A 27,975-nucleotide genomic window follows, 5' to 3' on the forward strand; every position below is an offset into this window, starting at 1 on the left:
GGGTGATGGGCTCCGTTCCCAGGAGACAAGGGCATCAGGGGGTTTCCGCTCCCAGGGGACCTTCTGGAGCAGCCGTCCTGATGGTACTCCCCGCCCCCAGCCACCTGGTGGCCAGGTACGGACCTGCCCCAGTCCCTGCATTCCCTGGGGTAGTCCCCGCCCGGCTGGCCGCTGGAGACGGAAGCAGTTTCACCTGGGGCTGTGGAAGAGCGCCCGATGTGGGAACCAGAGGCCTGGGGCTCCTCTGGAGGGTGGCCGCCCCCCCGGGGAGCCAGAGCAGGTGCGGGAGTGGGGGGGTGGGGGACCCAGCCCCAGGGGCTGGTGGAAATCTTGAGGGAGGCAGAGAAAGGAGGCCGGAACTCCAGGGTCCAGAGGGCAAAAGGGGGAGGGATTTCAATTCCTTGTAGTTTTGAGGGAGAGGGGAACCAGAGGATGGGGGTCCTAGGGAGGATTCTGGAGGTGCAGACTCCAGTTTCAAGGGAGGGGGGCCAAATTCAAAAACTGAATAAGTTTTAAAAGGAAGCTGAAGAGTGGGCTTCTCAGTGCTGAGATAGTAGGGGCCTAGAGGGCCCACATTTGGGTGCTTGCGGGGCATGAGGCCCAGACTCCCGGGTCTGAGGGAGGAGGGGCTGGGAGTCTGGACTCCTGGGTCTGAGGGAGGAGGGGCTGGGGGCCTGGACTCCAGGGTCTGAGGGAGGAGGTGCTGGGGGTCTGGACTATTGGTCTGAGGGAGGAGGGAGCAGAAGCTGGGACTCCTACGCCCTCCCAGCCCCTGCTGTCCTGCCCCAGGCCCGTCCCTCTCTTCTGTGCTGAATGAGCTCCCCAGTGCCGCTACCCTTCGGTACCGAGGCCCTGGGGTTCTGCCATGGGGGGCATCGGAGGAGGAGGAAGAAGATGGAGAGAGGAATATCCAGGCCATCGCAGAAGCCGCCCAAAAGGAGCTGGAGGAGCCCCTCCCCTCCCGGGAACTGCCCTGGCCCCTGCAGGCCCGCCGGGCACACAGGTGAGTCTCTTGTCCCACCTCCCAGCCAGGTGAGGGCCATCCTCAGGCTTGCTGGCGCTGTGTCTCCTTCTTACTGGGTTGTCCGATTCTCCCTGCTTCTCTTGGCATCTTTCGCCCATGCCCATGTCTCTGCTTCTCTGACTCCAAGAAGTCCTGTCTCCCTGACACTGGGACTCTTCCCTCGGCCAGATTCACAGTCTCGGTCTCTGCTCAGGCTCTTTCTCCCTGGGCCTGAAATCTGTTCTTCGTGTTTCCTTCTCTACAGTAAGTCTGTCTCTGCCTCCGGACTCTTCCTTCTTTCCCTCCCAGGTCTGCATGATTCGCCGGGCTGGGAAACAATGAACGTGCTGGCTGCTAGGTCAGCACTGAGAGGTGCCCCCCGCTATCCCAAGCACAGTGTCCTAGCAAACCTTCCATAAACCTGCTCTGCATAGAGCAGAGTCCTGTGCGTCTTTCCTGAAAACAAAGAAAGCACGGGAACTTCGGGCAAGTGGGGAATACCTGTGGGATACCATATGTTCCCAGAAACAGCAGAACCTAAGAAGCAGGTGCGAAGGCCTTCTGAGAATGGGGTCATGTGTCTGGAAATTGTTCTCCGAACCCCATTGTTCTGGGGGTTTAGGGTGTTTTGTCACACAGCCATGCTTGGTGAAATCTTTGGCCACTAGTGACGGTATGCACCACCCAGCCCTGCTTCTCTTCCTGCAGCTGCGGGAGAGGTCCTCTAGCAACCGGCCCCCACTCTCAGTTGGGGTCCAAAAACACCTCACTTATTTTACAAAAGACACATTTATCGCATCACTTAGGGCATCCCAGGGGTTTGCCAGGGACAGGGACAGAAACCAGATACATATTTATAAATCACAGGATCATACCTTCCTTTTTTCTTTCCCTTTATGACGTTTGCCTACAGAAAAGTGTACATGGTATTGTGTATACACTGAGAGTGTTCCCATGGTGAGCTCCCAGGCAGACTCCACGGAGGGCAAGAGACACCTCCCTGGAACCCAGAGGCACCCCACATGCCCCGTATCACCCCCTTTCTCCCCACAGTGTCCCCTCCCAGACTTCTAGGATGAGCTCTCGTTTTCCTGTGGCACTTTGCCACCGGCGAGTGTGTCCCTACAGGGCAGGCTGCGTGCTTGCCCGGAGCTCTGTGCGGGGATCCCTGCAGTCTGAGTACCCTGCCGGGCTTCTGTGCCTCTTCCTGTTGGCCCGGAGTATCCCCAGTCACCGATATGCTGCCGTTTACTTCCTGGTCCCGCTCTTGCCTTGTTGCTACGTTTGGGTGGTGTCCAGCTGGGGCTGCTGGGCCCTTTATATTCTGCTCTGAATCTGTTTCCCTACCAGGCAGAGCCATGCCAAGGACCAGAGGACTCAGAAATCGGGTTCCAGAGGCGAGCAGTGGGCCCTGTGGCTTCGGCGGTCCAAGGAGAAGATGAAGGCGGGCCTGCACACCTTGCAACCCTGGGCGTGGACACTGAAGAGAATCGGGGGTGCAGTGGGGTTGAGGCTGGTGTCTTGGGGCGGGTCCCACTCTCGGGTCTGAGGGAGGAGGGGCTGGGCTCCTGGACTCTGGGTCTGAAGGAGAAAGACCTGGGGGTCTGGACTCCTGGGTGTGGAGGAGGAGGGGGCTGGGGTCTGGACTCCCGGGTCTGAGGGAGGAGGGTCTGGGGGCCTGGATGCCCCAGTCTGAGGGAGGAGGCCCCAGACTCCCAACACGGAAAGGAGCCCCAGGCCTCTCTGGCTCCCCCTGCAGGCCAGTTTGGCGCGGGCACGGAGTCCTACTTCTCCCTGCTGCGTTTCCTGCTGCTTCTCAACCTGCTGGCGTCCATACTTAAGGCCTGCATGACGTTGCTTCCCACCTGGCTGGAAGGGACTCCCCCGGGTCCCCCGGGCCCTAACGGCTCCTCACCCTGCGGCTTCTACGACCCCAACCTCCAAGGCCTGGTCGCCTTCCCCACCCATCTCTTCAACCTGCTCTCAGGAGAGGTGCGTCCCTGGGAGAGCCCCTCTGAGCCTCAGGGCCCCCCAGTTCTGATCGCCCAACTGCATGGTGTGCTTTCCCTTTGCAGGGTTTTCTAGAATGGTCTCCTCTCTTCTATGGGTTCTACCCACCCCGCCCACACCTGGCAGTCACCTACCTATGCTCTGTCTTTGTCATTGGCCTCCTGGACCTGCTGCTCATCCTTCATCGGTCAGTAACACCGGTCCCCCGGGGCCCCGGGGAGCTGGGCAGAGACTAGTGCTGGGAGAAGACCCCTCCCCAAGGATCTGGAGTCTTGCTCTGTGATCCCTTTCTCTCAGTTGGACTTGAAATCACACTTAAAAATGCTTCATACATGCTAAAGACCAGGAACAACGATGGGCTGTTTATCCTTCCTGGGGCTTAGGGGTTAGGAGGGGAAAGTAAGATAGTAGCCGAGCAAAGTGACCACCTCTTTTCTGGAGGGGCGAGTGCTCTATGGGAAACAAACTGGGGTGGTTCATTCATTCCCACAAGAAATACGTTTTGAGCCCCTACTATATGCCGGCCAGTGTTCTAGACAGTGGGCAAAACAGGACAAGAAACAAACCCGACTGAGTCCTGCCCCCGTGGAGCTGACAGTTTACAAGCTGGAGACAGGTGATTAACAGCCATCCATACATGAGTCAGTGACGGGGCATGTTAGCAGGTGATCAGGGCTCTAGACACAGCAGGTGAGGCGGGCTGCTGTCTTATTAGGTGCCCAGGGCCGCCTCATTGAGACAAGACCTCTAAACAAAGCCGTTGAGAGGGAGAGGGATCGGTCAAGTAAATACCCGGGCAGAGAGCATCGCAGGCAGAGAACACAGCCAGAGCAAGGCAGGAGCAGGGTGGTGTGCTGGAGGTCGCCCTGGGAAGCATGTGGGCCCAGGGCAGAAGGGGTGGGGGAGCTGGTGGAGACGCACCTGCTGTCTGTAAAGGATTTAGAGGCTTTTGGAGGGAGATGGGATTCCCTGCAGGTCCTTGAGCAGAAGATCACCCTGATCTGATTTAGGTTTTATAAATGATTTTTCCTTTCTGGCTCTGTGGAAGAGGGAGGGAGGGAGGGAGAAGAAGCAAGAAGGGAAGAAGGAAGGGAAGGGGGTAAGGGATGGACAAGCTCGTGGCAGGTGGAATTGTTACAAGGTATTGCAATCCAGGCAGGAGACGGTGGCTGCTTGGAGCAGGGTGGTGGCAGTGGCTGATTTTGGGTTTTTCTTTCTTTCTTTTTTTTTTTTTAATTGAATTTCTACTCCCCCCTCCCAGCTTTCTTGAGGTACAATGGACAGAAATAACATTGTGTAAGCTTAAGGCATACAAAGTGTTGAACTGATACATTTATATATTGCAACATGATTGCCTCCATCTCTAGCCAGTGTTGGGAGACAGGAGACATCAGGTCCTTTCTGTATCTTGGCTACTGTTGGTAATGCGGTGAATGTGGGGGTGCAGATGTCTCTTTGAGATCCTCTTTTCATTAACCTTGGATACATACCCAGAAGTGGGATTTCTGGACGATACGGCAGCTCTATTTTAAATCATTTTTTGGGGGGGAGGGAGACCTCCATATTGTTTTCCACAGGGACGCACCAGTTTACGTTCCCAGCAGTACAAGAGGGTTCCCTGCTCTCCATGTCCTCACCAACACGTGTTATGTCTTGCCTTCTTGATGAGAGCCATCCCGACAGGTGGGAGGGGATCACTCATTGGGGTTTGATGGGCACGTCCCTGCTGACCAGTGATGATGAACACTTGCTCAAGCACCCGTTGACCTTCTAGATGTTTGCAGAAAAATGTCTAGTCAGTTTCTCGGCCCCTTGAAAAATTGTTTTTTGCTGTTGGATATTGTCTATGTTCTTTTTCGGTGTTTTTTTCTATTATCCCCACTGCCAGGACTGGCAAATATTTTCTCCTATTCCCCAGGCACATTTGTATTCACTCTGTGCATTGTTTCCCTTGCTGCATGGCGGATCTGATGTGTGGGGTCACCCCGCTTGCCCCTGTCTACTTTTGTTGCTTGCGCTCTCGGTGTCCTGTCCAAAGGCAGAGGTCAAAGAGGTCCTCCATCATTTCTGTTTCTAGGACTTTTCAGCTTTAGGTCTTGCATTGAGGTGTTTAATCCGTTCCAAGTTTTTTTTTGTGAGTGGTGTAAGCGGAAGCGGTTTCATTCTTCTGTGTATGGCTGCCCAGTTTCCTCAGCATTTGTTGAAGACTATCCTCCCCTCCCACTGAGTGTGTGGGCTCCCTTGTCAAATATTCGTTGTCTGTGTTTTTTTTTTTCCATTTAAAAAGTATCTCACATATCCAGAAAAATGCAGAAACCCAAGAACAGAGGTTGGTATGTGGCCATCCGTATCAAGAAATAATACCTGACCAGCCTCCAGAAGCCCCCTCAAGACCTCAGGTTGCCACATTTCCCCCTGAATTCCCCCCATCCCATCCTTTCTGTTCACACCATGGACCGCTTCCATCTGTTCTATCCTTCATATAAAAGGGAGACTCTGGATGTATGCTGAGTAGAGCCCAGAAGGTTCCCTACTGCTTGGAGGTGGGGCATGGAGAGGGTGGGAAGTGAGGACCAACCGGTGTTGAGCCTGCACACCTGGAAGGGCAGCGTTGCGGCCGCCGTGAAGGGGAGAGCTATAGAGAGAACCACGTCGGTGGGGATTGTGGCTTTGGTGGGTTGATCCCGAAGTGGCATTTGGACAAGCCAAGGGACTAGTGAGTAGGTGGTCGCACACATGGGTTCTGCAGATGGGTCTGGACTATAGGCACAGATCTGGGACACACTGGCATTCGAGCAAGACTGGGAGTTCCTCCAGGGGCAGGACTGTGATCAAGAAGGAAACCAAGGACTTAGAAAAAGTGGAGTGTCTCCTGATGCCATGCCTGGGACATCAGATGGAGGTCCCCCTACCTGGGTACACCTCACCACCCAGGAGCAGAGATGAACAGAGAGAGAGATAGAAAGCAACTTTTATGTTAAAAAGCAAGTCAGTGATGTCTGTTCGGGAGCAGTACTATATAGAAAACCAATGGGAGGATATGATGGGGAAGAGAGAGCAGGGATCAGCAGTTTTTTGCTGATAAAGTCCAGATAAGAAACATGTTCATATTTTTGTTCATTTTTCAGCCATACGGTCTCTGTCTCAATTAAACTCTGCTGTTGTAGGACTAAGGCAGCTGTAGAGAGTAAGTAACAGCAGCTGTGTTCCAATAAAACTTTATTTACAAAATCTGGTGCTGTAGTTTGTCACCCCCTGGGATAGAGAAAGCGTAAGAACCCTCATTAAATGGAGCGGTCAGTGAAGGACTGAAGAGGTGACCCGTAAGTAGAGAACAGAAAGAGAAGGAACCAGTCAGGTGAGCAACTAAGACCTGGGCATTCCAGGCAAAAGGAACTGCATGTGCAAAGGCCCTGTGGTGAGAAGAGGTTTGGAGTGTTCTGAGCTATGAAAGGCCAGGATGAGGAGAAGGTGCAGGGACAGTATTTGAGTTTCAGAAATTAGGTGGGGTCGAGATCAGGTGCGTGCTGGCTGGCTGTGCTACGAAGGAGTCTAACTTTCAAGGACAAGGAGAAGCTATAAAAGAGGGTTTAGGGACGCCTGGGTGGCGCAGTTGGTTGGACGACTGCCTCCGGCTCAGGGCGTGATCCTGGAGTCCCGGGATCGAGTCCCACATCAGGCTCCCAGCTCCACGGGGAGTCTGCTTCGCTCTCTGACCTTCTCCTCGCTCATGCTCTCTCTCACTGTATCTCTCTCTCAAATAAATAAATAAAATCTTTAAAAAAAAAAAAAGAGGGTTTAAAGGGCAGGACCATCTGATCTGAATAAAAAGAAGGTTCCACTGGTGTATGAACAGAATGGATGGATTCAAGAGGGCGCAGGTGCAATCAGAGACTAGGGAGCAGGCATCTGTAATCATCCACTCGGGAGAGGCTGGGGGCTTGCACCAGGGCATTGAGCCTCTTGGCCCACTTTTCTCCGTGTTTTCCCCTCTCTCTGATTCTCTGTCCCCTCCCTGGGTCTTTGCCCCACCCCTTGGAGATCTCCCCTCTTTTCTCTGGGCCTTCCTCCTCTACCCCCTTCTCTAGACTTCTCTGATTCCTCTCTCTAGACCTCTTGCCTTCGTTTACTGTCCCCCTTTCTCTGAATCCTACCCCCTTTGGTCTCCCAGTCTCCCTTCTTAATGTGTCTCTCCCCAGGGTCTTTGTCTTTCTCACTCTGGGTCCCTGTGCCCCTTTCTCTGGAGCTCTGTCGCTATCTGCTGGGTGTCTGTCTTCCCGAGTCGGCCCCTGAATCTCTCTCTTGGTCTCTGACTCTTTCTTTGCTAGGTGGCAGCTCGCCCAACGCTCAAGGTCCTCAGATTCATTTCCCCGTGTGTCCCATAAGAGGGGTGCCCCCGCACTCATGATTGACCCTCCACACCCTGTCTTCTGGCTCTCCCCTCCCTTAGCTCCGTGTCAGGACTCAAACAGACGCTGTTGGCCGAGTCAGGGGCCCTGACCAGCTTCAGCCACCGGGTGTTCACCGCCTGGGACTTCGGCCTCTGTGGGGATGCGCACGTGCGGCTGCGCCAGCGCAGCATCCTCTACGAGTTGCAGGTGCGCTTAGGGATGGGGGTGTACAAGCAGGTAGGGAGGGGGCGGGGCCAAGTACGTGGGCGGGGCCCCGAGAGGGGGTGGGGCTCAGAAACGCCGGAAGGGTCTAGGAAAAAGCAGGCGGGGGTGGGGGGGGTGAGAGGGAAGGGGCGGGGCCGGAAGCTGCCAGAAGGAGCTTGATAAAACTGGAATTCCGTACAGGGCATGAGCGCTGGGCCTCAGGGCGTGGGGCGTGAGGAGGGCAGGATACCGAGCACAGGTCCAGGCCTCAGGGGGCGGTGCGTGGGAGGACAGGCTGTGGAGCGCTAGCTCAGCCTTCAGAGGGCGGGGCTTGGGGGATACTGGGTGGGGCCTTGAGGGGGCAGGGTGTGGAGTGCTGGGTGGGTGGGTGGGTGGGGCTGTGGAGGGGCGGGGCCGGGGTATCTAAGTTGTCCCCTAGAGGACCAAAGGAGGCACTGTGACAAGGATTGTAGAATTCCTTAGAGGGGTGTTGCTGTATCAGTTCAGGTTGATAGAAGGCCTCTGTAGGACCTGGGGGAATTGAGCCCAAATGGACAATTTCCTGGCCTCAGGTGGAGCTGGAGGAAGCTGTGGTGCGGCGCCAGGCTGCGGTGCGGACCCTGGGCCAGCAAGCCTGGGTGTGGTCGGTGCGCATCCTGCTCAATCTGCTGGTGATTGCACTCCTGGGAACAGCCTTCTATGGAGTTTACTGGGCTACAGGGGCCACTGTGGATCTGCAGGTGTGGAGGGTCCTGGGGGAGAAGGGTCCTGTGGTTCCAGCACTTACACTTCCAAGGTTAAAAGGGACTGAAGTCTATAATTCCTTAGGATCTTAGGAAGAGGGATGGGGTGTATGTTTGGAACTCGGACTTTGGGATGCTGGAGGAAGAGGCTGGGGGAGGATGTTCAGCAAGGTTCTGAAGGACCAGAACCCTAGGGTCTCTTTGCTTGGTCCCTCTCTCCCAGGAGATGCCCCTTGTCCAGGAGATGCCACTGCTCAAGCTTGGGGTGGATTACCTTCCCTCCATCTTCATCTCTGGAGTCAACTTCTTACTGCCACCTGTGTTCAAGCTCATTGCCCCACTAGAGGGCTACACCAGGAGCCGCCAGATTGTTTTTATCCTGCTCAGGTTCTAGCATTTGGGGGTGTGCTGGGGATGATGGCAGGGCTGGCCTGAAGGACACTGGCTCTAATACATAAGGCACGGAAATCCCCAGAATTCTGGACCCAGTGAGATCTGGATTCAAATCCTGATTCTTGTTCACAGAGCTTAGGTTTCTTCATCTGTGAAGTGGGGAGAACCGTGTGTTCCACACTGTTGCAGGTGGCGGGTTTCGGGTGAGCACTGGTCAGTGCTGATTCCTTTTCCCTTCCCCTTGCCAGGACCGTGTTTCTCCGCCTGGCCTCCCTGCTCGTTCTGCTCTTCTCTCTCTGGAATCAGATCACTTGCGGGGGCAAGGCTGAGGCTGAGGAGTGCAAAACCTGTGGCTACAATTACAAGGAACTACCGGTGAGAAGGAGAGGGGCCCCGAATCCTGGGTCTATGAGGGTCCTGACTCCAGGTTTGAGAGGAAGGAGGAGTTTAAGGTGCTAGAACACCCTCCCATTGAGGACAAGGGTACAGATGGTAAAAACAAAAACAAAACAAAAAAACTGAGGCCCCCCTGCCCCAGAGAAAGGATTGTTAGGATCTCACACGCTTGTGATTTGGAGACCTGGATGCTTGCGCCTCTAGATGCCAGGGTCCTGAGGTTCTTTCTGACCCATGACTTCCTTCCTCAGTGCTGGGAGACTCGGCTGGGGCAGGAGATGTACAAACTCCTGCTGTTTGATCTGCTTACTGGCCTGGCTGTCATGCTGCTCATCCAGTTTCCACGGAAGTGAGAGCCCCGCCCCTCACAGTGCCCCACCCCCTTTGCTAGCCCCGCCTCTGCTCCATCTCTTTGCCCTATGTCCGCAGACCCCTCCCCTCCATTACCTAGTTACTTCCCTCTGCCCCAGCCCCTACCTCTAGCCCACTGGGGTCGACCTCTGGACACACCCACTCCAGGACTTTGAAAGCCGCACGCCTATTCGATATCTTGACTTCCGATTGGTGGGCGGGACGGCAGAGGCGGGGCAATGCGGGCCACCACGCCTCTGACTCGGCCCCGCCCTGTCCCGCCCCCAGACTGCTCTGCGGCCTCTGTCCCGGGGCGCTGGGTCGTGTGGTGGGAACCCAGGAGTTCCAGGTGCCCGACGAGGTGCTCGGGCTCATCTACGCGCAGACGGTGGTCTGGGTAGGGAGTTTTTTCTGCCCTTTACTACCTCTGCTCAACACGGTCAAGTTCCTGCTACTTTTCTATTTGAAGAAGGTGAGGAGTGTGGCGGATTCCTGGGTCCTGGAGGAGGATGGAAGCAACGGTCCCCAACTACTAGAAAGAGGAGGGGTCTGGAGGACAGACTTCTAGATGTGGGAGGAGGAGTTTAGGGCGTCTTAACTTGTCCGTCCAAGGGAAGAGCGGACCCAAACTCCCGGGTCTGATGGCAGCAAAGGACTAGAGCCTTGCGGTTCCTGACTGAGAAGGGGCCAGGACTCCTGTGTGATGAAAAAGGACAGGCTAGGACTCACAGTCCTGTGTCTCCTTCTCGCCACAGTTCACCCTTTTCTCCACCTGCTCCCCGGCCTCCCGCACCTTTCGGGCTTCCACAGTGAATTTCTTTTTCCCCTTGGTCCTTCTCCTGGGTCTGGCCATCTCCGCTGTTCCCGTGCTTTATAGCCTTTTCCTGTAAGTGTGAGAGGCGCCTGCCCCCGCCCCCTCCACCCTCATCCAGGATTCTGAATCGCCGCCATCCTTGAACACTGCCTGTCTCTGCGCTCTTTAGGATCCCACCTTCCAAGCTGTGCGGTCCATTCCGAGGGCAGTCGTCCATCTGGGCCCACATCCCTGAGTCTATTTACACCCTCCCGCAGACCGTCCAGGACTTTCTCTTTTTCCTGGGGACCCAGGCTTTTGCCGTGCCTCTTCTGTTAATCTCCAGGTGAGGGAGCCCAGACTCCTGGATTTGAGTTTGTGTGCCCTGGGGACCCCACTGCCTGTTTCCAAGGGAGAAGGGGGCTGGGTCCTGGACTCTTGGGTCTGAGGGAGAAGGGAGCTGGGGGGCCTGGACTCCTGCGTCTGTGGGAGGAGGGAACTGGGGGTTCCACACTCCTGGGTCTGAGGGAGGAGGGAGCTAGGGGGTGCAGACTCCTAGATCTGAGGGAGGAGGAGGGAGTTGGGGGTCCGGACTCCTGGGTCTGAGAGAGGAGGAGACCCCTGGGAGCTCTGGATTCCTGGGTCTGAGGGAGGAGGAGGGAGCTGGGGGGACAGGGTCTCCTGGGTCTGAGGGAGGTGGGGCTGGGGGTCCGGATCCCTGGTTTCTAAGGAGCCATTACCCTGAAGATACTCCAAGAGCGTTCTGGCTTCCATTTGTCTCCTCTAGCATCCTGATGGCATATACCTTGGCCTTGGCTAACTCTTACGGACGTCTCATCTCTGAGCTCAAACGCCAGATAGAGACGGTGAGCCAGACTGGGTTGGTGGGAAGAGGTCCTGGTTATAGAAAGAAGTAGCGGGGGAGGTCTGTCTCACCTCTACTTCTCTTTACCCTTTACTCAGGAGGCGCGGAATAAGGTCTTCCTGGCACAGCGCGCCGTGGCCCTGAGCTCGGCCAGAGGGGCTCTCTGACCTCCCCAGCCTCCCTTTGTAAGTCTCCGGCACGTCGTCTCTAAGAGGGGAGAACTGGACAAGACCCCAAGCCCTCACAGCCCTGGGATTCGGAGATTTCCGGGGCCCTGGAGCTCCCCAACCCTGCCAGGTCCCTCACTCTCCGGCAAATCTTCTCGCGTCAATAAAGGAAGCTCAGGCTTCAGAGCACTCCTCGTGACTTGCATCCTGAGGCTCGGGCTGGGGGCGGCTGAAGAGCAGCACACAGGCCAATCAAATGTAGAGGCCTCGAGGACCGGACGCGCATGCCAGCCAATCAGCTGCCGCGTCCGGTAGCTTCGGGGCGAGGACACGTGATGGGCTCGGACGCTTGATAAGAGGCGGTCGCTAAGCTACGCCAACTCCAAAGTCGACATCTCAGCCAATAAGCTGTCGCTACGGACTGGGGGGCGTGGCAGTCAGCCCAGGACCAATCCGTGGCTGCGGCAGGAACCACAGGGAGGGTCATCCTCTCGCCAATAGGAAGTACTCGGAGGCGGGCCTGCCAGTCGGCAGACGGCTGAGACGCCATGAATATCTTGCCCAAGAAGAGTTGGCACGTCCGGAACAAGGACAATGTGGCCCGCGTGCGGCGTGACGAGGCTCAGGCCCGGGAGGAGGAGAAAGAGCGGGAGCGGAGGGTGCTGCTTGCCCAGCAGGAGGTAAGCCCCGAGTGCGGTCGGGTGGGACTCCCGGGCCGAGGGCGCAGGCGTGTGGGGAGGGGCCGGAAGCTGGGGTGGCGCGCAGGCGCGCTGCGTCCCGTGAGGCCGGCGGGGCTGGGTGGGGCTGAAAGCGCCGGGCCCCACCTGCGTGGCCCCCGCCTCCCCATCTCCCAGTGCCAACCCCCAACCCGCTGCGGGGGCCCCACCTGCGCTCCCCCTTGCCCAGGTTTTCCCCCACTCGCGTCGTTCGCGAGGCCAGAGTGCCTGGCACAGGAGGGGCTGGTGAAAAAAGGAATCCTTGGGCAGTTCAAGGAAAACTCGGTTCCGTTTAGTTTGCCTGCGCAACCTCCCTGTTGAGCGCCTACTGTATGCTCGCAGAGCGCCTGACCTGCGGTCTCTCAAGCACCATTCGTGGTTGGAGGGGCAATGTCCCGCCTGTGTAGAGAGGGGGGATGGCTTCCGAAGGGCCAAGACGGTGGGGCGAGCTCCTTGCCGCCTCCCCCCGGGGCTTACGGTGCAACTGCTAATCTCTAGTTTGCAGTCCTTTGTCCAGTCGGGCCTGGAGGTGGTCTGCGTTCTTAAAGTTCGCTTTTGTCAGTAGAAATTGCTCGTTGTCTCCGGGGCGGTGACTGGGAGCCCTACCTGTAGTTCCGGTCTCCCGCTCCCCTGTTTTAGGCTGCCTTCATAGCTGTTTTGTGTCACTTGAGCCTGGGACCCTACTGGTTGACCGAGTGGCAGCGTACAGGCCCAGGTGTCGCCTTCTTCCCTCCCCGGTTCATGTACTCTTCCTTACAGCCCCCAGCACCAGCACTGGGGCTCCCTCCGACGTACTCAGAAACCGTCTCCCAGTCCTTGGAGTCCCGTCTAGGTTCTGAATGCTCTGCCTGTAACTTTCTTTTCCCTAGGCCCGCACAGAATTCCTACGGAAGAAAGCCAGGCACCGGAGTTCTCTCCCTGAGCTCGAATCGGCAGAGGCGGGAGCCCCCGGTTCTGGCCCTGTGGACCTATTTCGGGAGCTGCTGGAGGAAGGGAAAGGGGGGACCAGAAGCAATAAAGAGTACGAGGAAGAAAAGCGACTGGAGAAAGTAAGCTGGCCCCCCACCTATGAGTCCTGGGTAGAGCCTGGGGGTGACTGATGGGAATAGTTGGCCGGGTGGAAGGGGTGGGGGGGGGGACGGTGATGAGATGAGCTCATTATGGAACACCGCACTCAGGAGTGTGGGTTACTGCCATCCAGGCCTGCAAGGGGCTTGGAAGTGGGTGCTGGAATCCCCTCCCCGCCCAGCTATGGGACTGTTAGGTATAGACCCCCTTGATGGGACAGGGCCCCCTAGGGGTTGGGGGAGGGTTACGGAGCTCTTTCAGTGTCCATCACCTCACCTGCTGTCAGGGATTCCTACCAAATCCTAATCTTGCCTTTGTCTTGCCTCAGTCCTTTACTTTGCAAGCTGCTTTCAGGTCTGTCTTCAGTTTATCTCCCCAGAGTTGCCTGCCTCCGAACCCTAAAGCGGCTGTACCCTGTCCTTCCCCGATGCTTGTTACTGTCCAGGGCATGAGCCCCACCGTCCTTAACACAGTGCTGGGCTGGCTCATGCTGGTTCTGCCTGTCCAGGAGCCTCAGGTGTCCTGTGGTCACGTGGAGGGCTCCCCAAGGGGACATCCTCACCTCCCTAGTTTCTGTTCCCCTCAGGAGAGGCAGGAGAAAGCTCTGGGCATCCTGACGTACCTGGGCCAGAGTGCAGCAGAAGCCCAGACTCAGCCACCTTGGTACCAGCTCCCCCCGGGGCGAGGGGCCCCCCAACCTGGCCCAGGTCCAGATGAGAAGATCAAGAACCGCCTGGACCCTCTTCGAGAGATGGAGAAGCATTTGCGGAGGAAGCGGCGGCACAGCGGAGAGGATGGCGGCCACAAAATGAAGGGGAAGAGGATGCCTGAGAAGCAGCAGCCAGAAGGGTAAGCAAGCTGGACTGGCCTGTGGGCTCGAGGACTGGGGCTGCGCGGCTGAGCGCTGCTCTCCACCTGCAGTTTTGGGACCCTGACATGGCAAGCCTACTTTCCTGAGATCCCTAGGCAGTGTTCAGTGCGGAGTGGCCAGGGGCTTCTGGGGAGACACTGCAGGTACAGGACACCTAGCCTCGTTTCAAGTTTTTTTTGGTGTTTCCATGCAAAATAGTGGTTAGACCCCAGAAAGCTTTAGGTCTCAGGGGGTTTTGAGTTTGAGAGCCATGAGGTTAGCAGGTTTGTGTCCCCAGCAGGACAAACCCCTGAGCAGACAGTTGGGTCATCCACAGAAGGGGAAACTGAAGCCTGGGTGTGTGGTTTCAGCTGATTAACAGGGAGCTTTCTGGCTCTGGAGAGGCACTGACTGTAAAGGGGGGTGATGGGATCCTTGTGTGCAGCATGAAGCCAGCTTCCCACCCCCAAGCCTCACAGTCCAGAACGTCTGCTGCAAGGCAGGGGTTGCGGGAGTGTTCCAGGAGCTGTGAACTTCCTGACCTGACTCCTCTCCCCCAGGCCCCCATCCCTGGACCAGCTTCGAGCTGAACGTCTTCGGCGGGAAGCAACGGAACGGGCTCGCGCAGAGGCCCTGCTGGCCCGAGTCCGAGGCACAGCCCCCCAGGAAGACCAGCCTGAAGAGGAGGCCGATGAACGGCGGAGGCGGTACAACTCCCAGTTCAACCCCCAGTGGGCCCGGCGTCCCGCCAGCAAGACCCAAGTGCTCACTGACTCCTGGGGGGAGAGGAGAGGCCGTAGCTGCCAGCCGTCATATAAAACTATTTATTCATAAATATTTTCCAAAATGAAAATAGGTTTACCAAAAAATGTCCCTCACTGGGGAGGGGAGGAGGGGGCAGCCCTCGCCCCCGGGGCCCCCAGGTGGGGCTGCTTCCTGGGGGAGAGGGCTGCCCCTGGCCTGGGGCCTCCCCCAGTCTTCCAGGGCAGGGCCCTCGCCTGGGCAGGGGGTGGGGGTCAGCATGCGGGGGGTTGGGGAGGGTGGAGGAAGGGGCCGGTGTCACTGGAGGTCCCGGTCCTCCAGGTAGCGGTACTCAAAGGTGAAGCCTTCCTTCTTCCGCTGGCCCCACTTCTCGTAGTCAAAGTAGATGTAGGTGCCCTGGCCAGGGGAGAAGGTGGTCAGTGAGGGGGCGAGGAGGTGCAGGGGCTCTGGGCTGCACCGACAAAGGAGACAGAGCTCAGGGCCAGGGATGTGCCAGGCGCTGGGCCAGGGGCCCTGCATGCACAGGCCATGTCCCTCCACCCTCACCAGGCTCTTCTCAGGCAGGGTTCCTGCTCTCCTGCCCCTGTCAGAGGGAATGGGGAGGCGCGGAGAGGCCCCAGCTGGGTCTCCACCCCAGGCACGTTTACACAGCGTCTGTGGCTTCTTGGAGGGCTGCGGCGTGAGGGCCAGAACTGGTGCTCGGTGCCCGAGCTGGGTCCTAGCATTTAGTCTTCACACAACCCTGAGGCCGTTACCCCATCCGAGAGAACGGAACAGGCTCAGTCTACAGCCAGGCACGCTGTTGGGACAGATGTTTTATTGGTGACCGTGGTGGTGTGATATTTCTGAAGGAGGGAGGCCTTGACGGGCACTGGAGGAGTGCGTGGGCCCAAACCAAGATGGGTCAGGGAATCTGGTTAACAGCTGAGAGGATGGGGAAGGAGGCCGGGTCTGCGTGATTGTCTGAAATGCTGCAAGGAAGCTGGAAGGAGGGAGGTGAGGGGACCAAGCTCCCGGAGGACAGGGCTTTGTTCAGTACTTGGCCTCGGGCAAATATTTGGTGGAAGAGACCAGTGCGGAATATAGTGATTCAAAGTTACTGGAAACGAAATACACGCCTGATGCCTGATACCTGACCACGGAGTGGTCGTGTTAAATACTTACACATCATTAACTCAGTCCTGGTAACAACTGCACACGGGGTGTGGCAGCCCGTGTTTGCGTGTGAGGAGAGGGAGACCGGTCCAAGCCACTCGCCCAAGGTCACCCAGCTTGGGCTGGCCTCAAACCCAAGTGGAGTGCAGCAGATGGGGGTTCTGATTAGCGTCTCCCTTCGTGTGCGCTGCAGAGCCCCAGCTCTGCTGGGCGAGGGGGGACGGGTCGGGGAGCGGCTTGTGCTCCCAGGTGGGAGGCAGCGCGCACAGTATGGGCCCAGGGGCTACGGGACCACTAGCAGCCCATGGAGGGGAGAAGATGACAGCGCAGCACAAGGCCCGCGCTGGAGGCAGGGGTGGGCGGGGCACAGGGAGGGGCCCTCACCTGCTCAAACTCATCGGTGATGGTCTTGGGCTCCTCGTGCCTCTGGAACCACATCATGTACTTGGTGTGGAATCGCCACGACTGCTTCTTCAGGGCCTTGGCTGCCAGGTACTGCGCCTTCGTGCCCTGGAGGAGGAAGGGTGGAACCAGGGGTCAGGGGGCCCCCACATTGGTGGAAGCAGGGGGCACAGGGCCTCAGGCTGACCCCGGGGCCCGCCGTAGGCTGAGGTGGGGCCGGACAGTCTGCTTGCTGAGGGGCTGGGGCATGGAACCTACCACTGCTGGTCAGCGGGTATAAACCGCTCAGAGCAGCTTCGAGAAGAAGAGAAACTACTGCGTGCTGAGTGTGGAGGATGGGTAGTTAGAAAGCTTCCCCTGGCAGGACTGGGACTGGGAGGGGGAGCTTGTCACGACTCCCTGGGGTCATGCAGAGGGGACAGTTCCCTAGTGGCCTCCAGGGGCTGGCGAGACTGCATTGGGATGGACACTGTGGGCACAGCCGCGGGCGGCCAGAGTGGGCCTGGGGCTCCCTGGTCCCCGCAGTGGACCGACCTGGCCCTCGACCTCAACACAGACATGTCTGTGCTGAAGTGTGTGGACAGGGACGGGTCTGCCTGGCGGGGAAGTTGGGGGCAGGGAGGGCAGGACTGGGGGATGGGGAGGGGGTGCGGTCCCGGTGGCCGCAGTGGGGCACCCACCTCACCCCTCCAGCCCGAGGGGGGACGGCGGCGGTGGCGGCGAAGCCGGGGGGCCCGAGGCTGCCCCGGGGGCCCTGCTGTACCTCCAGATAGTAGAAGATGAAGAAGAGCGTCTCTGTTGACAGGCGCTGGTAGAACTCCACGGTGTCCGAATGTGGGGGTGGCATCTGGTGGTGGTAGGGGGGCGTCGGGCAGGGATTCCGGGGGAGGTACTGCCTGTGAAGGGACAGGAGGTTTGGTGGCCATGCCCGACAGGCCCTGTGGTCCGTGGACCGGATCGCAGCCACGACCTGCCCCCTGTGCCCCACTGCTCAGGGGAAAGGTCTCCAGCACCTGGTCACCCCCACCCCAAGTGCCTCGGACCCCAGCTCTCATGGACAGCCCCAAGTCCAGCGCCCGGCCTGACCTCATGTCCCGGGACCAGGTCCCTGCCTGGACTGCCTCCCACGCGCCTAGGGGTCCCGGTGCCTCACCGGATGCGCTCTGAGTCTGAGGGGTGAGGCATGTGGTGCCAGGCGGCCTCCTCCATAGCCTGCTGGTACAGCTGCTCCTTGGTGAGTGGCACAGGCCCCAGTGGACACACGCCCAGGGACAGTGGGATGTTCACCTCTGACAGCTGCAGGGGCGGCTGCGCGGAGGCCGGTGGGGCAGACGTGCTGCTCAGGATGATGTCTGTGGGGGGAATGGGGACAGACCCTTCGGTGAGGCTGGTGGGGGGCCTGTCCCCCCGCTCTGCAGCCGCCCCCTGCCTCACCCAGACCCACACCTCGCTCAGTCAGGTGCAGCGCTGGCACGGGGTCCTCGATGCCGGAGCTGATGGCTGCCCGCTCCGCCATGGACTTGAGAGAGCTCAAGGGCTCCGGGGCCTGCGGAGAGAAGAGCACTGGCACCACGCTCCATGTCCTCCGGTGGGCGTCGGGCCAAGACCACCAGTGTGAAGAGCCCTGCTGCCACCCCACCTAATGGGGAGATGGTGCAGATGTGGGGGCAGGTACAGGAACACTGGCCTGCACACCCCCACCCCACTGCCCAGGCTGCTACACCGCGTGCGCCCCACCCCCCCGTCCAGCTGGCACAGGGCCGTGGGGCAGTCTCCTGGCACCCATGGCGTACCAGCTCCTCGCTGCGGACAGGCGGGCCCGCAGGTAGTGCTGCCTGCCCAGGCTTCTGTGCTGCCTCCCGATCGCCCCGTCCTCGGGACCCTGACCCTCACACCCTCCCGCCCCCCATGCTTTTCTCAGTGGCCCTAGAGGGACTGGTCTAGCCCCATCCTTCTCTGTCCTTTCTTCACTCACAAGCCAGCAGACCCCTCCTCCTCAGAGACACGCAGTAAATTTCCTGTCTGTGGTACCTCTGAACCACGTGCTTACTCTGGGCCCCACACCATCCCCAGGGCTTGTGTCCTGTCGTAACGGGTGCAACTGGGAGCCCCTGCTTTGTCCAGAGGGAAGGCCATGCAGGATGGGGGCCCAGACTCTGACACGGCGGAGCTAAGGTTAAACACAGGCCTAGAAAGTCAGTCCCATGTTCTGCTCCCCTTTCAGACTCTGGCAGGACCCCACTGCCTCCCCAGGACACCTGACCACGCTCGCAGCCCTGCAGCCCACCTGTGCCCCCATCTCATATCTGCGGAGCCCTGCCCTAGCGTTCTCTCCCGCTCTAGCGGCGGCCCTCCTGCAACCCCGGCACGAGAGACACAAGAGAACCACCCCTTCCTCAGCCTTTCCTGACCCTGGGACCCCCACCGCTCCCAGCTTAGGTCTCCTTGCCAAGGCCTTGCTGGGCCATCGCCCCAAGTCCAAGGCACCTCTGCGGGTCCACAGCACCCACTGCCCCATCCCCGTGCAGTCCTGGTTGGCTTCCTATAGAGGAGGTGCAAGACCTGGGTGTGCTCACCCAGCACGGAGCATGACCCAGAGTGGACGCCAGTGAAGGGAAAAGGAGGGCAGTGAGCCGGAAGGTGGGGAGTATGCTGGAGCAAGGGGACACGGGGACAGAGAGGACAGTGGGAAGTCAGAGCACAGGAGAGAGCTGCAGACTGCCAGAGCCTGGGGACCAGGCGAGGGTGCATGGGGTGGGGGTGGCCAGCAGACCCGGAGGAAGAGGACAGCACACGTGTAGGGAAGCCTGCGGCCCACCTTGATCTCCGGGGCAGTGCTGAACTGCGGAGGCCCGTTGAGCAGGGCGCCGGCTGCCTTGGCCTCGCTGAAGCTGGGTGTTGGGGAGCTGGGAGGGTTCACAGGAAGTGGCACCAGGAGGCTGGGTCCCCCTGTGTTGTTCCCTGAGCCTGGAGCTACACCCCCAGCTCCCGATGAGGCTGCCGCACTGGGTTCTTTCCTGGGAAGGAGGGAGGAGAAGAGGGCTCAGAGAACAGGAGGCTTGGGCAAGTGGGGGACAAGTCAGACCTCTGCACCAGTCTACGGACGGAGACCAAGGGAGAGGTCAGTATTCCACCCACAGCATGGGTCACCTCAGGCAGATGCCCCGTGAGGTGGCCCACCCAGAGCCTGGCGGTCGGGCAGACCCCGGAAGAAGGTCTTCCCTATGTCCCTCGGACGCCAGCTCGTCCTGGGGGCAAGCTTCTGAGAAATGGGGACCCTCTCGAAAGGTCTGACCTGAAAACTGAACAAGCAGCTTTTGGAGGGGAATCAGGTGGGTCTAGGGCAGGCTCTGGAAAGGGGACGTGAGGGGACTCTAAGAACAATCCCGACTGCCCGAGAAATGTTTTAAAACATTCCAAAGGGTCAAGCTAAGGGACTGACTGATACTACGTCCTGGGAGGAAAGAACTGGGGACGTGACGCCCGACCAAGTGGGCGAAGTCCTGGCAAAGGCAGGGGCAGACACTCACGAGGTGCTGGGAGGTGGGTTGTGGGGGCCCGACGGGGGGCCCAGAGCCTGGCTACTGGCGCTGCTGCCCCCACTGCTGCTGAGTGCCACCTCTGCTGGGCTGTCTGCCACCACTGAGCTGTAACCTGGGGGCAGGAAACGGGGCATGAGAACGGGCTGACCACGGCAGGACCCACCCCGCCCCCCTCCCTCGCCACCCTGCTTACTGGTGGCGCCGTTCTGCTTGCCAGCGCCTCCGCCTCCACTGCTGTTACTGCTGCCGCCGCTGCCGCCCCCTCCACCGCCGCCCCCTCCCCCACCAGGCTGGACGCTGGGCGGCCGGGGCTGGGTGCTGCTGGACCCACTGGGGGCTGGTGGGGCCACAGCCTGGGCATAGGGGGCAGGGGTGCCTGACCCATGGCTGGGAGCCGGGCTGGCTTTGGGGCCCAAGGCGCTCGCCGGCGCTGCTGGGGTAGAGGCCCCATTGTTGCCGGAGGCAGTGCTCAGGGCGGAGGCAGCAGGTGGGGGGCCAGGTGGGTAGCTGGGCGGCATAGCCGGGGACTGAGGGTGCTGGCTGCTGTGGACAGGCTTAGAGCCATTTTTGGCTGGAGACTGCAGGGAAGAGAGAAAAGGGTCAGGCCCCACTGGGCAAGCAGGTCTGCTGAGCCCCCCTGCACATGTCCCCCTGCCCCAAGCGGGGCTCCACTGTCCTTTCAGTGCCCGGCTGCCCCTAGCTGTCCCCTCCCCTTGACCTTACCCTCAAAGCTTCAATCACCACCTTGACACCTAAACTACTCACACGCATTCCCGCCCACAACCAGCTTCCCACATCCTGCGTGAACTCCTCCCCGTGGCAGCCCACAGGGGAGACCCCCCACCCCCGGACATCAGGACAGCAGCTACGTCCTCAAGGGAAGATCAGCTGGAAGCAGCTAACAGTCCAAAAGAAGGAAAAGCAGCCTGAAATGGGCCAGTGGCTCTGAAGGTCACTGAAAGGCTCACGAGGTTAACTGGAAGAGCCGCTGCTGACCAGCCCCCAGAAAGCAGCAGGGACACGCCTGCCACCCAGCACTGCCTGGTGGCCCGCGGCCCAGCTCTTGCTGCACACCCCGGGTCCTGAGAACCTCCCCCCTTCCCCTCAGGCCCTCCCAGCAGGCCACTCCTTGACACCCTGGTTGAAGCACATGCTCCTGCCCTGGGAGGTCACACCCACCTGGCTGACTTCGCTATCCGTCGAGCGTCCCCTTTTCTTATCATCTTCAGAGTTTTCCTGAGGTGGGGTGCCATGTGAAACCGGTGTGAGCTCGAGGGCCCCGGCATAGAGGCCCACCTCTGATGCCCCCGGGACCGCTGTGGCGCCTGTGTCCCGAGCCTCACCGGGGAGCCAACACCCCGCCAGCCTCTACAGCCCAGGGCCTGCTCTCCTTAGGCACTCCAACCCTCGATTCTCTGCCCGCGCCGCACGCCCGGGACCCACCCTCAGGGCCCGCACCCAGGACACCGAGCCCCCACTCGCTCAGTTCCCTCAGGTTCCCCTTGGGTCACCTCCTCACCGTGGTGCAGTTGGCCGGGCTGGGTGGGATGGGAGAGCTGGAGGTCGTGGAGGTGGGTGTGCTGCTGGACTGGTTGAAGATCTCATCCTCCATGTGACTGTGGCTGGGGGGGGAGGTGGCGACCAGCGCCTGTGCTGTGGGGGCAGGGAGAGGCAGGCTCGATGGGCTGGGACACGCCCCCAACCGGGCCCTCACTGCCCCATGCCCGCAGGCCAGCCCCAGGCCTCACGAATGTCCTCGAGGTCCAGGTCGTCGTAGAGGAACTCGTTCTCCTCGAAGTCGGGGTCCTGGGACGAATCGACGTAGTACTCGACGTCATCCTTGATCTTGCGGATGGCGTCCACGAGGATGGAGTCGTTGTCCAGCATGCGCAGGATGGTCTCCAGCATGCGGACGTGGTAGCGGTGCTTCTCGATGTGCCGCTTCAGGCCCTCGATCCGGTCCTGCTTCTGCTGGCGAGCCCAGGGCCAGGCTCAGGGGTTGCAGGGCGCCTGGCCTGGCCCCTCCTGCCTCCACAGAACCTGTCCTCAGTCCCCGACCCCCCGCAAAGACCCAGAGGCTCCACTCCAGCCCCTCCTGCCGTAGGCAGTGTGGAGTCAGTCTGTGCCCCACCCCACCCCTCAAGGATCCCCAGCTCCCACCGAGACACCCCGGGAAGCTCCCCCAAAACCAGAAAGCCTTGTGCTCCTACCCCATGGCCCCCTGCAGCGCCCAAAAGCCCGGACCTCCAAACTGTAGCCCATCGCACCCCCATCTGCTCTAACCCCAACAGTGACGATGCCCGTCTGCAGGGAGCCAGCATCTCTGTCCTCACACGGCCCACCCTGTGCACACACCCTGAGGGATACACATTCAGCAGCTTAGCCCCTGGGATCTCCAGGCCCCAGCCCTGGCCAAGGCCTCAGTTCTAAATCCTCTCCCTCCACAATGACCTATTCCATCTCTCCTCCAGGCTCTAGCTTCCCAAACCCCTTGAGGCTCAGACCCCCAAACCAGGCTCATTTCCCACTGCCCCGCATCCTGGACCCAGCTCTCCATTCTCTATGTTTCCTGTGCCAACAAGTACATGTGCTCTGCAGCCCCCTGAACCCACACCCTATGACCCCAGAGTTTCGGCATCGGGGCCCCTAGATCTGGCTTTGCCCCAAGACTGCTCTTCTCAGTGCAAATGAGCCTCGTCTCTCCCTGCGGCCTCAGGACCTGGGCCTTCTCAGAGCTGGGATGCCACGGCTTCAGCCCTCAGACCACCCCACCCCATGCGGCCAACTGCTCTTGCCATGTCAGCGATCCCGGGAGAACCCAGCATGTTACCCCAAACTGCTCCTCCTTTCCAGGGTGCCACTGCTTACCGAAGCTGGACCCAAGACTGGTTCACCAACATGGGTCACCCCCAGTGGCCACTAACCCCCCGACTCGCCCCAGCCCGTCTCTTTCCCCCGGGCGCAGGGTCCCCCACTCACATCCTTGTCCCCCTTCTTCTTGCGTGTCTGCACGGACAGCGACTCCACTTCACTCTCAAACTGGTCCACCTGCATGTTCAGGGTGTCGATGGTGTTCTAGGGGAGAGGGTGAGCAAAGGTAGGTAGTCAGCCAGCCATCCCCATGGATGCCCGGGATTAGGGCCCTGAGGTCCCCTCCTCTTCTCTTCCCTGACTCACCGTGAGCCACTGGCCAACCTCCTCCTTTTCCTTCTGGGCAGGGTCCACCTTCTGAGCCAGGCCCAGGCCCTCTTTGCTGTAGGCTTTAGTCTTGGTCTCTCGCTCCACAACTTTGAACCGTTCCATTTGCTGTGGACAGCACAGGTGGTAAGAGGTCTCGGCCCACCGCCTCTTCCCTCCCCCCCGGGACAGAGAAACCTTCCTCTTCTAGGGACTTCTGGGGACCCAGGAATCAGCCTCCTCCCACCTCTCAGGTTCCAGGCTCTGGGCTCCTACCGTCTCAATGAGCTTGCGGTTGTCTATGAGCTGCCTCTTGTCCTTGATCTCATTGGACGCTACCCATGTCTTGATCTGGTCCCTCAGCCGCTGCAGGTGGAGGAAAAGCGAGACAGTTCCACAGCCTCAGACCCGGGCACGGAGGCCGCCAGCCCCTCCTCCCTCCGCCCTCAGGACACAGGAATCCAGGCTAGTCCCCTCACTTGGAGCTTCTTAATCTCCTTCTTTAGGTCAGCCTCATACTTTTCTTTCTGGTTCGCGTTGGCTGCATTGTGGAGCTGAGGGATGAAGAGAGCCCAGGCGTCAGTGTGGGACTTGGGGCCCTCGTGCCCACTCCAGTGGTAAAACTTGTCTCCTAGGGCTGGGGACACCAACCCCCACCCCAGTCCATCTCAGAGCTGCTGCTTAGGTCCTCAGCACCTGGACCCACAACCCTCTCCCTGGCCTACACCCACAGACCTGAACCTCGTCCTGTGCTCTCCTCCCCGGAGACCCAGCTCTTTAGGGTCCCATGCCCTGTACCTTCTGCCAGATATCTTCAAACTGCTCCACGCCCTCGGACACCTTCTTGAGGCAGCGATCAATCTCACCTGGCCGGGGACGAGAGAAGGCTGTGAGCACCCTGCCAAGGCAGCAGGCATCCGAGGAGGACCTCTGAGGACAGTGAGCATGTGGCTACACAGGCAGCGGGCGAGGAGACCAGTACCTTGGAGTTTGCGCTTGTCCGCCATCTTCCCTGCCCTACAGATGCAGGCTCTTCATACTCTCTTGGAGACGGACGCTGCTGAGAGAGAAGGGACGCGTGTTTACTCCCTGGCTGGTCCAGACACGGAGACGTGAATGAGGCTGGGAACGGGAGGGTACGTGGCATGATAAAGGGAAGACGCATTTACTATCTGATGACAAAGACGAGGCCGAGTTCTACTTATGCTGCCCAGACAGCCCAGCACAGGGGCTGAGTTCTCTGGAAGATTGCTGAAACAAGGAACCAGATGTACTTTTTCCCAGGAAGTGAGAAATTCCTAGAGCGCAGAACACCTTCTCGCAGATGACGCTCTAGATGATTTAGAGCAGGAAGCGGCCAAGCAGCCCACGGCTGGGTGTGGGGGAGGAAGGCCCACAGTGGGGCAGGGCACACAGGTGACTAGAATCCTAACACCAGAGAAGTGACCCCTCAGACAGCTCAGAAGATGGAAACTTTGTGGGAAGAAGAGCCAGACGCTGTCTGTGTTTAGTAACTGTAGGAGATGGAGTGGGAGCAAGGGGAGATGGGAAGGGTCTGAAATCAGGAAAAGCTAAACACACCCGTCGTGTCAGGGCTGGGTCCCAAGCAGAAGAGGGCTGTACACCACCAAATTTATTCCACAGCAGAGTCGTTCCAACACGGGGGACAACCCAACCCAAAGAATTAGATGTATGGGGGCAGAAGGCATCACCTCGGAGAGGGCCAGGAGAGTGAAAGGGGACCTCAGCTGTGAGAGAGCCGTCTGTGCACACGAAGGAGATACTGATCAGGTGCGATGGTGACACAGATGCGGGGAAACGTAAACCACCAGGACAGGACGTGTGCCCAGTAAGTACTTAGTGAGTGGGGTATCTTCACCCTGAAAGTACATGCAGCCCAGAGGAAACCAGGAGCTCTGGCCCAGGGAGAAGTCACAACTTAGGGTCTGATATCAAGATGGGGGGGATGCAGGAACCTTGCAGAGGGGTTAGGCCAAGGGGACTCGTGCACTGCCCAAGGTCACCCCCCAGAGAGGGGGCATCTACTGAAAAGCACAGCTCCCTGAGAGAGGCCCAGGGCAGGGTGCCCCAGAGCAGCTTTGAGGACTAAGAGCCTCAACCCAAAGGGAGGCCACACCAAGAGGGTCTCCACCCACAAAAACAGTCCCAACCGAAGACACTTTCTGCAACAATAGAAACGTTCCACATCTGGGCTGAACACTGAACGCTGAAGATGTGGCTTGTGCACAAAACAGTGGACCTTTTCATTTTTACTTCAGTTACTTCACTGCAGGTGGCTAGCAGCTACCAACGGACAGCGAATGACCACGCTTGAGAAGGACAAGTCCTAAAGCTGTGTGTACCAGCCCCCTCCACAGGAGTCCATTCTGGATGGTAGGGAGAGGCTAGGACACCTTAGACCGGAGGGGGCACAGATCTCCACCGAGGGCCGACCAAGACAATGGCTATACCCCGGGCCCAGGGCCAGCTGACACACTGAGGTGGGGCCCAATCCCCACACAAGGAAGATCCCAGCTTCGGGAAGGAGAGGCAGCCAGTAGCCCAGAGGGGATGCGAACCGAAATGGGGGAAGGGCCTTTGGCCTGGGAACTCGGGAGAGGGCCAGGACCCCAACAAAGAAACGCCTCTTACTGCCCCGAAGTAGGTACAGGGATGTGACACAGGACCTTGCACTGCCTGCCTCCAGCCCAGAGAAGAGGACGCCTAGTTTACAGCCCTACACAAGGCACGCCACGTGGAGGAGTCGGGTCACCTAGCTTAAAGGAGGTGGTGATGCCCCCAAGAAGGGAACAGACGGAGGGAGCAACAAGCCCTCATGGAGTCGGAGGCACGGGGCCAGGGGAACAAGAGCCTCAGCCCAGGGAGGTGAGGTTTCAGACCCTCGAAGCGGGGAGCAGCTAGGGCCCAGAGAGGACAGCACGGGATCTGAAGGAGGCATCACGGGCCCAGCTGGGCACTGCAGTGGACAGCAGCCTTCCCCACAAAGGTAACAGCCCCTCCCTCTGAAGAGAGACCCCCTCACCCCAGCAAAGGACGAGGGAGAAACGTGGAGCTTGAGCCTTGAAGTGAAGGTACAAGCACAGAAAAACCCTGTTCTTACAGGGCTGGGGGCCCCCACTGCTCCTACCGGGGTCCACCAAGATCTCCCAGGGGAAGTAACCACAGTAGGCTCACCCTGAGACCGGGGTGGGGGGGGCAATCTCAGGCACCCCAGAGCCTGCTCGTTCACAGCATGGGGTCTCAAACAGAACTGAGGAACCGGGGAACCCTGGCCCAGGAGGCTTCACCAGGTCTCGTCCCCTCAAGGAGCCTGTTCTAGGTCAGAGAGGGTGATCAGTGTGCCAGACAGCAGCCAAGAGCCGTTTCAGAGAGGGGCCCAGACGAATGGACAGCCCCTGAAACCTCAGCTGAGGGCAGAGGGCACAGTCCCAGAGACCTGAGGACACCAGGGCAGTTAAGTAGAAGGCTCAGGCCTGGGACCCAACACAACCCTGGGGGCTGTCACGGCCTCTGGTGAAGAGGCCTTGCGCTGGGGCAGGAGCGCCGGCAGGCAGTCCGAAACCGGGAGGCTGCCGCTGCCGCCCCACAGAGCGCCGGGACTCTGGGAGAGGGACTTGTTCGGGCCTAGGGTGCAGGCAGCTGTGTCCCCACTGGGAAGCCCAACAGCCAGGGCGGGGGTCTGGGAACCCCAGCTGGGAAAGACTACAGCAGAGGGACAGGGGCGACGTGTCTCCGTGATATCTCCAGCACCCCCTGAGCTGGGAGGGCAGAAGCCCTAGAGCCAAGCAGGGGCACCGCGCAAGAGAGCAAAGCGTCAGCCTGGGCACCGCCAAGGGCAGGACCCTGCGCCTGGGAAAGGCGACCCTGACGGAGCTCCCTGACCCCGGAGCAGAAGGCGCACCCCAGCCAACACAGTCCGCACATCCCAGGGCCAGGCCTTAGCTCCCCGGGTTCCAACTGCGTGCGAGAGGGGACGCGTGAGCCCCGGACCCGCGGCAAGCGCCGGCGTGACCGGGGGCGCGCGCGGGTAGCGGGGGGAGGCGCCAGCACGCCCACACCCACGGGCAGGGGCGGCGTCTGGGGGAGGAAGGGGTGCTTGCACGGCCCACGGCGAACCTCGGCTGCTGCACGGAGCGGGCAGCGGCGCCACGGGGGGGGCCCTGCGCCCCGCACAGCGCTCGTTAAGTGGGAGTGACATCACCCGGCCCGGCAGAGGGGCAGCCCGCGACCCGAGGCGAGCCCGCACCCCTGCCCGCCCCGCAGGCGCAGCGCCCCGGGCCCCGACTTTCCGCTGCAGGGCAAACTTTGGCGGAGGCCGGCGGGCCGTGCAGGGGGCCCGGCCGTGGGGCAGATGGGGGGACGGAGACGCCCGCCCCGCCTGCGGGCCCGGCGCCCACGGGGGGCTGCCGTCCGGCCGCCCGCACCGACGCGGAGAGGAGCGGCCCCGCGCGCCCGCACCCCCGCGGGAGGGGACCCCCGACGCGGCCGCGGGGCGCGGAGGAGGGCGCGGGGGTGGGGAGGCCGGCGGCGGGTGCCGCGGCCGCCCCTGCCGGGAGCCCGCGCCGGGGGCCGGGGGCCCGGGGGCGGCCATGTCGCGACAGGCGGCGGTGGCGCCGGGGGAGGAGGGGAAGGGGTCCGGCCCAGTCGAGCCTGACGCTCTCACCACAGGAGCTGGCGCCGCCGCTGAGGAGCGTATCGCGACAGGCGGGGGAGGCGAGCGCCCGCCGCCTTTTTCTCGCGCCCCGGGCCCGGGCGCTATCGCGATAGCGGCGCGAAGCGGAAGTGGGGTGGGGGGAAGTGGGCCCGGGGTTGTTCTGACGACGGGGTCGGGGCTCAAGGGAGGCCGCGGCGTCTGCCGATGGCTCCGCGGAAGCTGACCGGGCCCGGTCCAAGATGGCGGCGGCGGAGGAGGCCTCCCCTCCTCTCTTCTCGTCTCTGGCGCCGACCCGCCCCCGAGACCCGAATG

The 27,975-nt window shown here is 60.2% G+C and overlaps 4 protein-coding genes across 6 annotated transcripts; 2 read left to right on the forward strand and 2 right to left on the reverse strand.

The window, feature by feature from the left end:
* Positions 1 to 172: 172 nt before the first annotated feature.
* On the forward strand, positions 173 to 11,505 carry TMC4 (transmembrane channel like 4). Its single transcript, XM_044256621.1, has 15 exons — positions 173 to 280; positions 790 to 1,003; positions 2,354 to 2,499; positions 2,763 to 2,995; positions 3,079 to 3,200; positions 7,464 to 7,611; positions 8,181 to 8,348; positions 8,575 to 8,738; positions 8,993 to 9,119; positions 9,392 to 9,489; positions 9,780 to 9,963; positions 10,247 to 10,377; positions 10,475 to 10,630; positions 11,072 to 11,150; positions 11,248 to 11,505. Exons 1-15 carry the CDS (start codon positions 217 to 219, stop codon positions 11,314 to 11,316), a joined length of 2,103 nt encoding a protein of 700 aa, XP_044112556.1. The 5' UTR covers positions 173 to 216; the 3' UTR covers positions 11,317 to 11,505.
* An 83-nt stretch (positions 11,506 to 11,588) lies between these two features.
* On the forward strand, positions 11,589 to 14,803 carry LENG1 (leukocyte receptor cluster member 1). Its single transcript, XM_044256637.1, has 4 exons — positions 11,589 to 11,996; positions 12,902 to 13,081; positions 13,687 to 13,949; positions 14,511 to 14,803. The coding sequence occupies exons 1-4, from the start codon at positions 11,865 to 11,867 to the stop codon at positions 14,782 to 14,784; spliced, it is 849 nt and encodes a 282-aa protein (XP_044112572.1). The 5' UTR covers positions 11,589 to 11,864; the 3' UTR covers positions 14,785 to 14,803.
* Positions 14,761 to 27,903, reverse strand: CNOT3 (CCR4-NOT transcription complex subunit 3). Of its 3 annotated transcripts, none has more exons than XM_044256616.1 (18): positions 27,673 to 27,903; positions 23,971 to 24,045; positions 23,787 to 23,854; positions 23,468 to 23,542; positions 23,265 to 23,354; positions 22,989 to 23,117; positions 22,791 to 22,886; positions 21,560 to 21,782; positions 21,331 to 21,464; positions 20,991 to 21,047; positions 20,005 to 20,389; positions 19,800 to 19,923; positions 19,088 to 19,286; positions 17,716 to 17,815; positions 17,423 to 17,621; positions 17,033 to 17,165; positions 16,252 to 16,377; positions 14,761 to 15,108 (listed from the first exon to the last, which is right to left on the reverse strand). In XM_044256616.1, the coding sequence occupies exons 2-18, from the start codon at positions 23,993 to 23,995 to the stop codon at positions 15,010 to 15,012; spliced, it is 2,262 nt and encodes a 753-aa protein (XP_044112551.1). In that variant the 5' UTR covers positions 23,996 to 24,045; positions 27,673 to 27,903; the 3' UTR covers positions 14,761 to 15,009. The 3 variants fall into 3 exon arrangements, with proteins under 3 accessions (XP_044112551.1, XP_044112552.1, XP_044112549.1); XM_044256617.1 differs by having other exon boundaries at positions 21,560 to 21,779; positions 23,971 to 24,048; XM_044256614.1 differs by having other exon boundaries at positions 23,971 to 24,048.
* On the reverse strand, positions 26,464 to 27,600 carry LOC122913311 (proline-rich protein 2-like). Its single transcript, XM_044260076.1, has 3 exons — positions 27,211 to 27,600; positions 26,932 to 27,086; positions 26,464 to 26,659 (listed from the first exon to the last, which is right to left on the reverse strand). Exons 1-3 carry the CDS (start codon positions 27,598 to 27,600, stop codon positions 26,464 to 26,466), a joined length of 741 nt encoding a protein of 246 aa, XP_044116011.1.
* Positions 27,904 to 27,975: the final 72 nt, after the last annotated feature.

This window comes from Neovison vison, chromosome 7 (assembly GCF_020171115.1).
Source record: "Neovison vison isolate M4711 chromosome 7, ASM_NN_V1, whole genome shotgun sequence".
Lineage (NCBI taxonomy): Eukaryota > Metazoa > Chordata > Mammalia > Carnivora > Mustelidae > Neogale > Neogale vison.

Excerpts from the sequence above, each read along its gene's own strand:
- CNOT3 (XM_044256616.1), bottom strand. The coding sequence starts at position 23,995 with ATGGCGGACAAGCGCAAACTCCAAG. Across the intron at positions 23,543-23,786 it reads TTGAAGATATCTGGCAGAAG|CTCCACAATGCAGCCAACGC; the intron begins GTACAGGGCATG and ends TTCATCCCTCAG. Across the intron at positions 19,924-20,004 it reads CAAGCAGAACGGCGCCACCA|GTTACAGCTCAGTGGTGGCA; the intron begins GTAAGCAGGGTG and ends TCCTGCCCCCAG.
- LOC122913311 (XM_044260076.1), bottom strand. The coding sequence starts at position 27,600 with ATGGCCGCCCCCGGGCCCCCGGCCCCCGGCGCGGGCTCCCGGCAGGGG. Across the intron at positions 27,087-27,210 it reads CTGCCCCTCTGCCGGGCCGG|ACGCCGCCCCTGCCCGTGGG; the intron begins GTGATGTCACTC and ends TTCCTCCCCCAG. Across the intron at positions 26,660-26,931 it reads CTAAGGCCTGGCCCTGGGAT|TGGGGACACAGCTGCCTGCA; the intron begins GTGCGGACTGTG and ends TGGGCTTCCCAG.
- LENG1 (XM_044256637.1), top strand. The coding sequence starts at position 11,865 with ATGAATATCTTGCCCAAGAAGAGTTGGCACGTCCGGAACAAGGACAAT. Across the intron at positions 11,997-12,901 it reads TGCTGCTTGCCCAGCAGGAG|GCCCGCACAGAATTCCTACG; the intron begins GTAAGCCCCGAG and ends TCTTTTCCCTAG. Across the intron at positions 13,082-13,686 it reads AAGAAAAGCGACTGGAGAAA|GAGAGGCAGGAGAAAGCTCT; the intron begins GTAAGCTGGCCC and ends TGTTCCCCTCAG.
- TMC4 (XM_044256621.1), top strand. The coding sequence starts at position 217 with ATGTGGGAACCAGAGGCCTGGGGCTCCTCTGGAGGGTGGCCGCCCCCC. Across the intron at positions 8,349-8,574 it reads GGGCCACTGTGGATCTGCAG|GAGATGCCCCTTGTCCAGGA; the intron begins GTGTGGAGGGTC and ends CCTCTCTCCCAG. Across the intron at positions 10,631-11,071 it reads CCTCTTCTGTTAATCTCCAG|CATCCTGATGGCATATACCT; the intron begins GTGAGGGAGCCC and ends TGTCTCCTCTAG.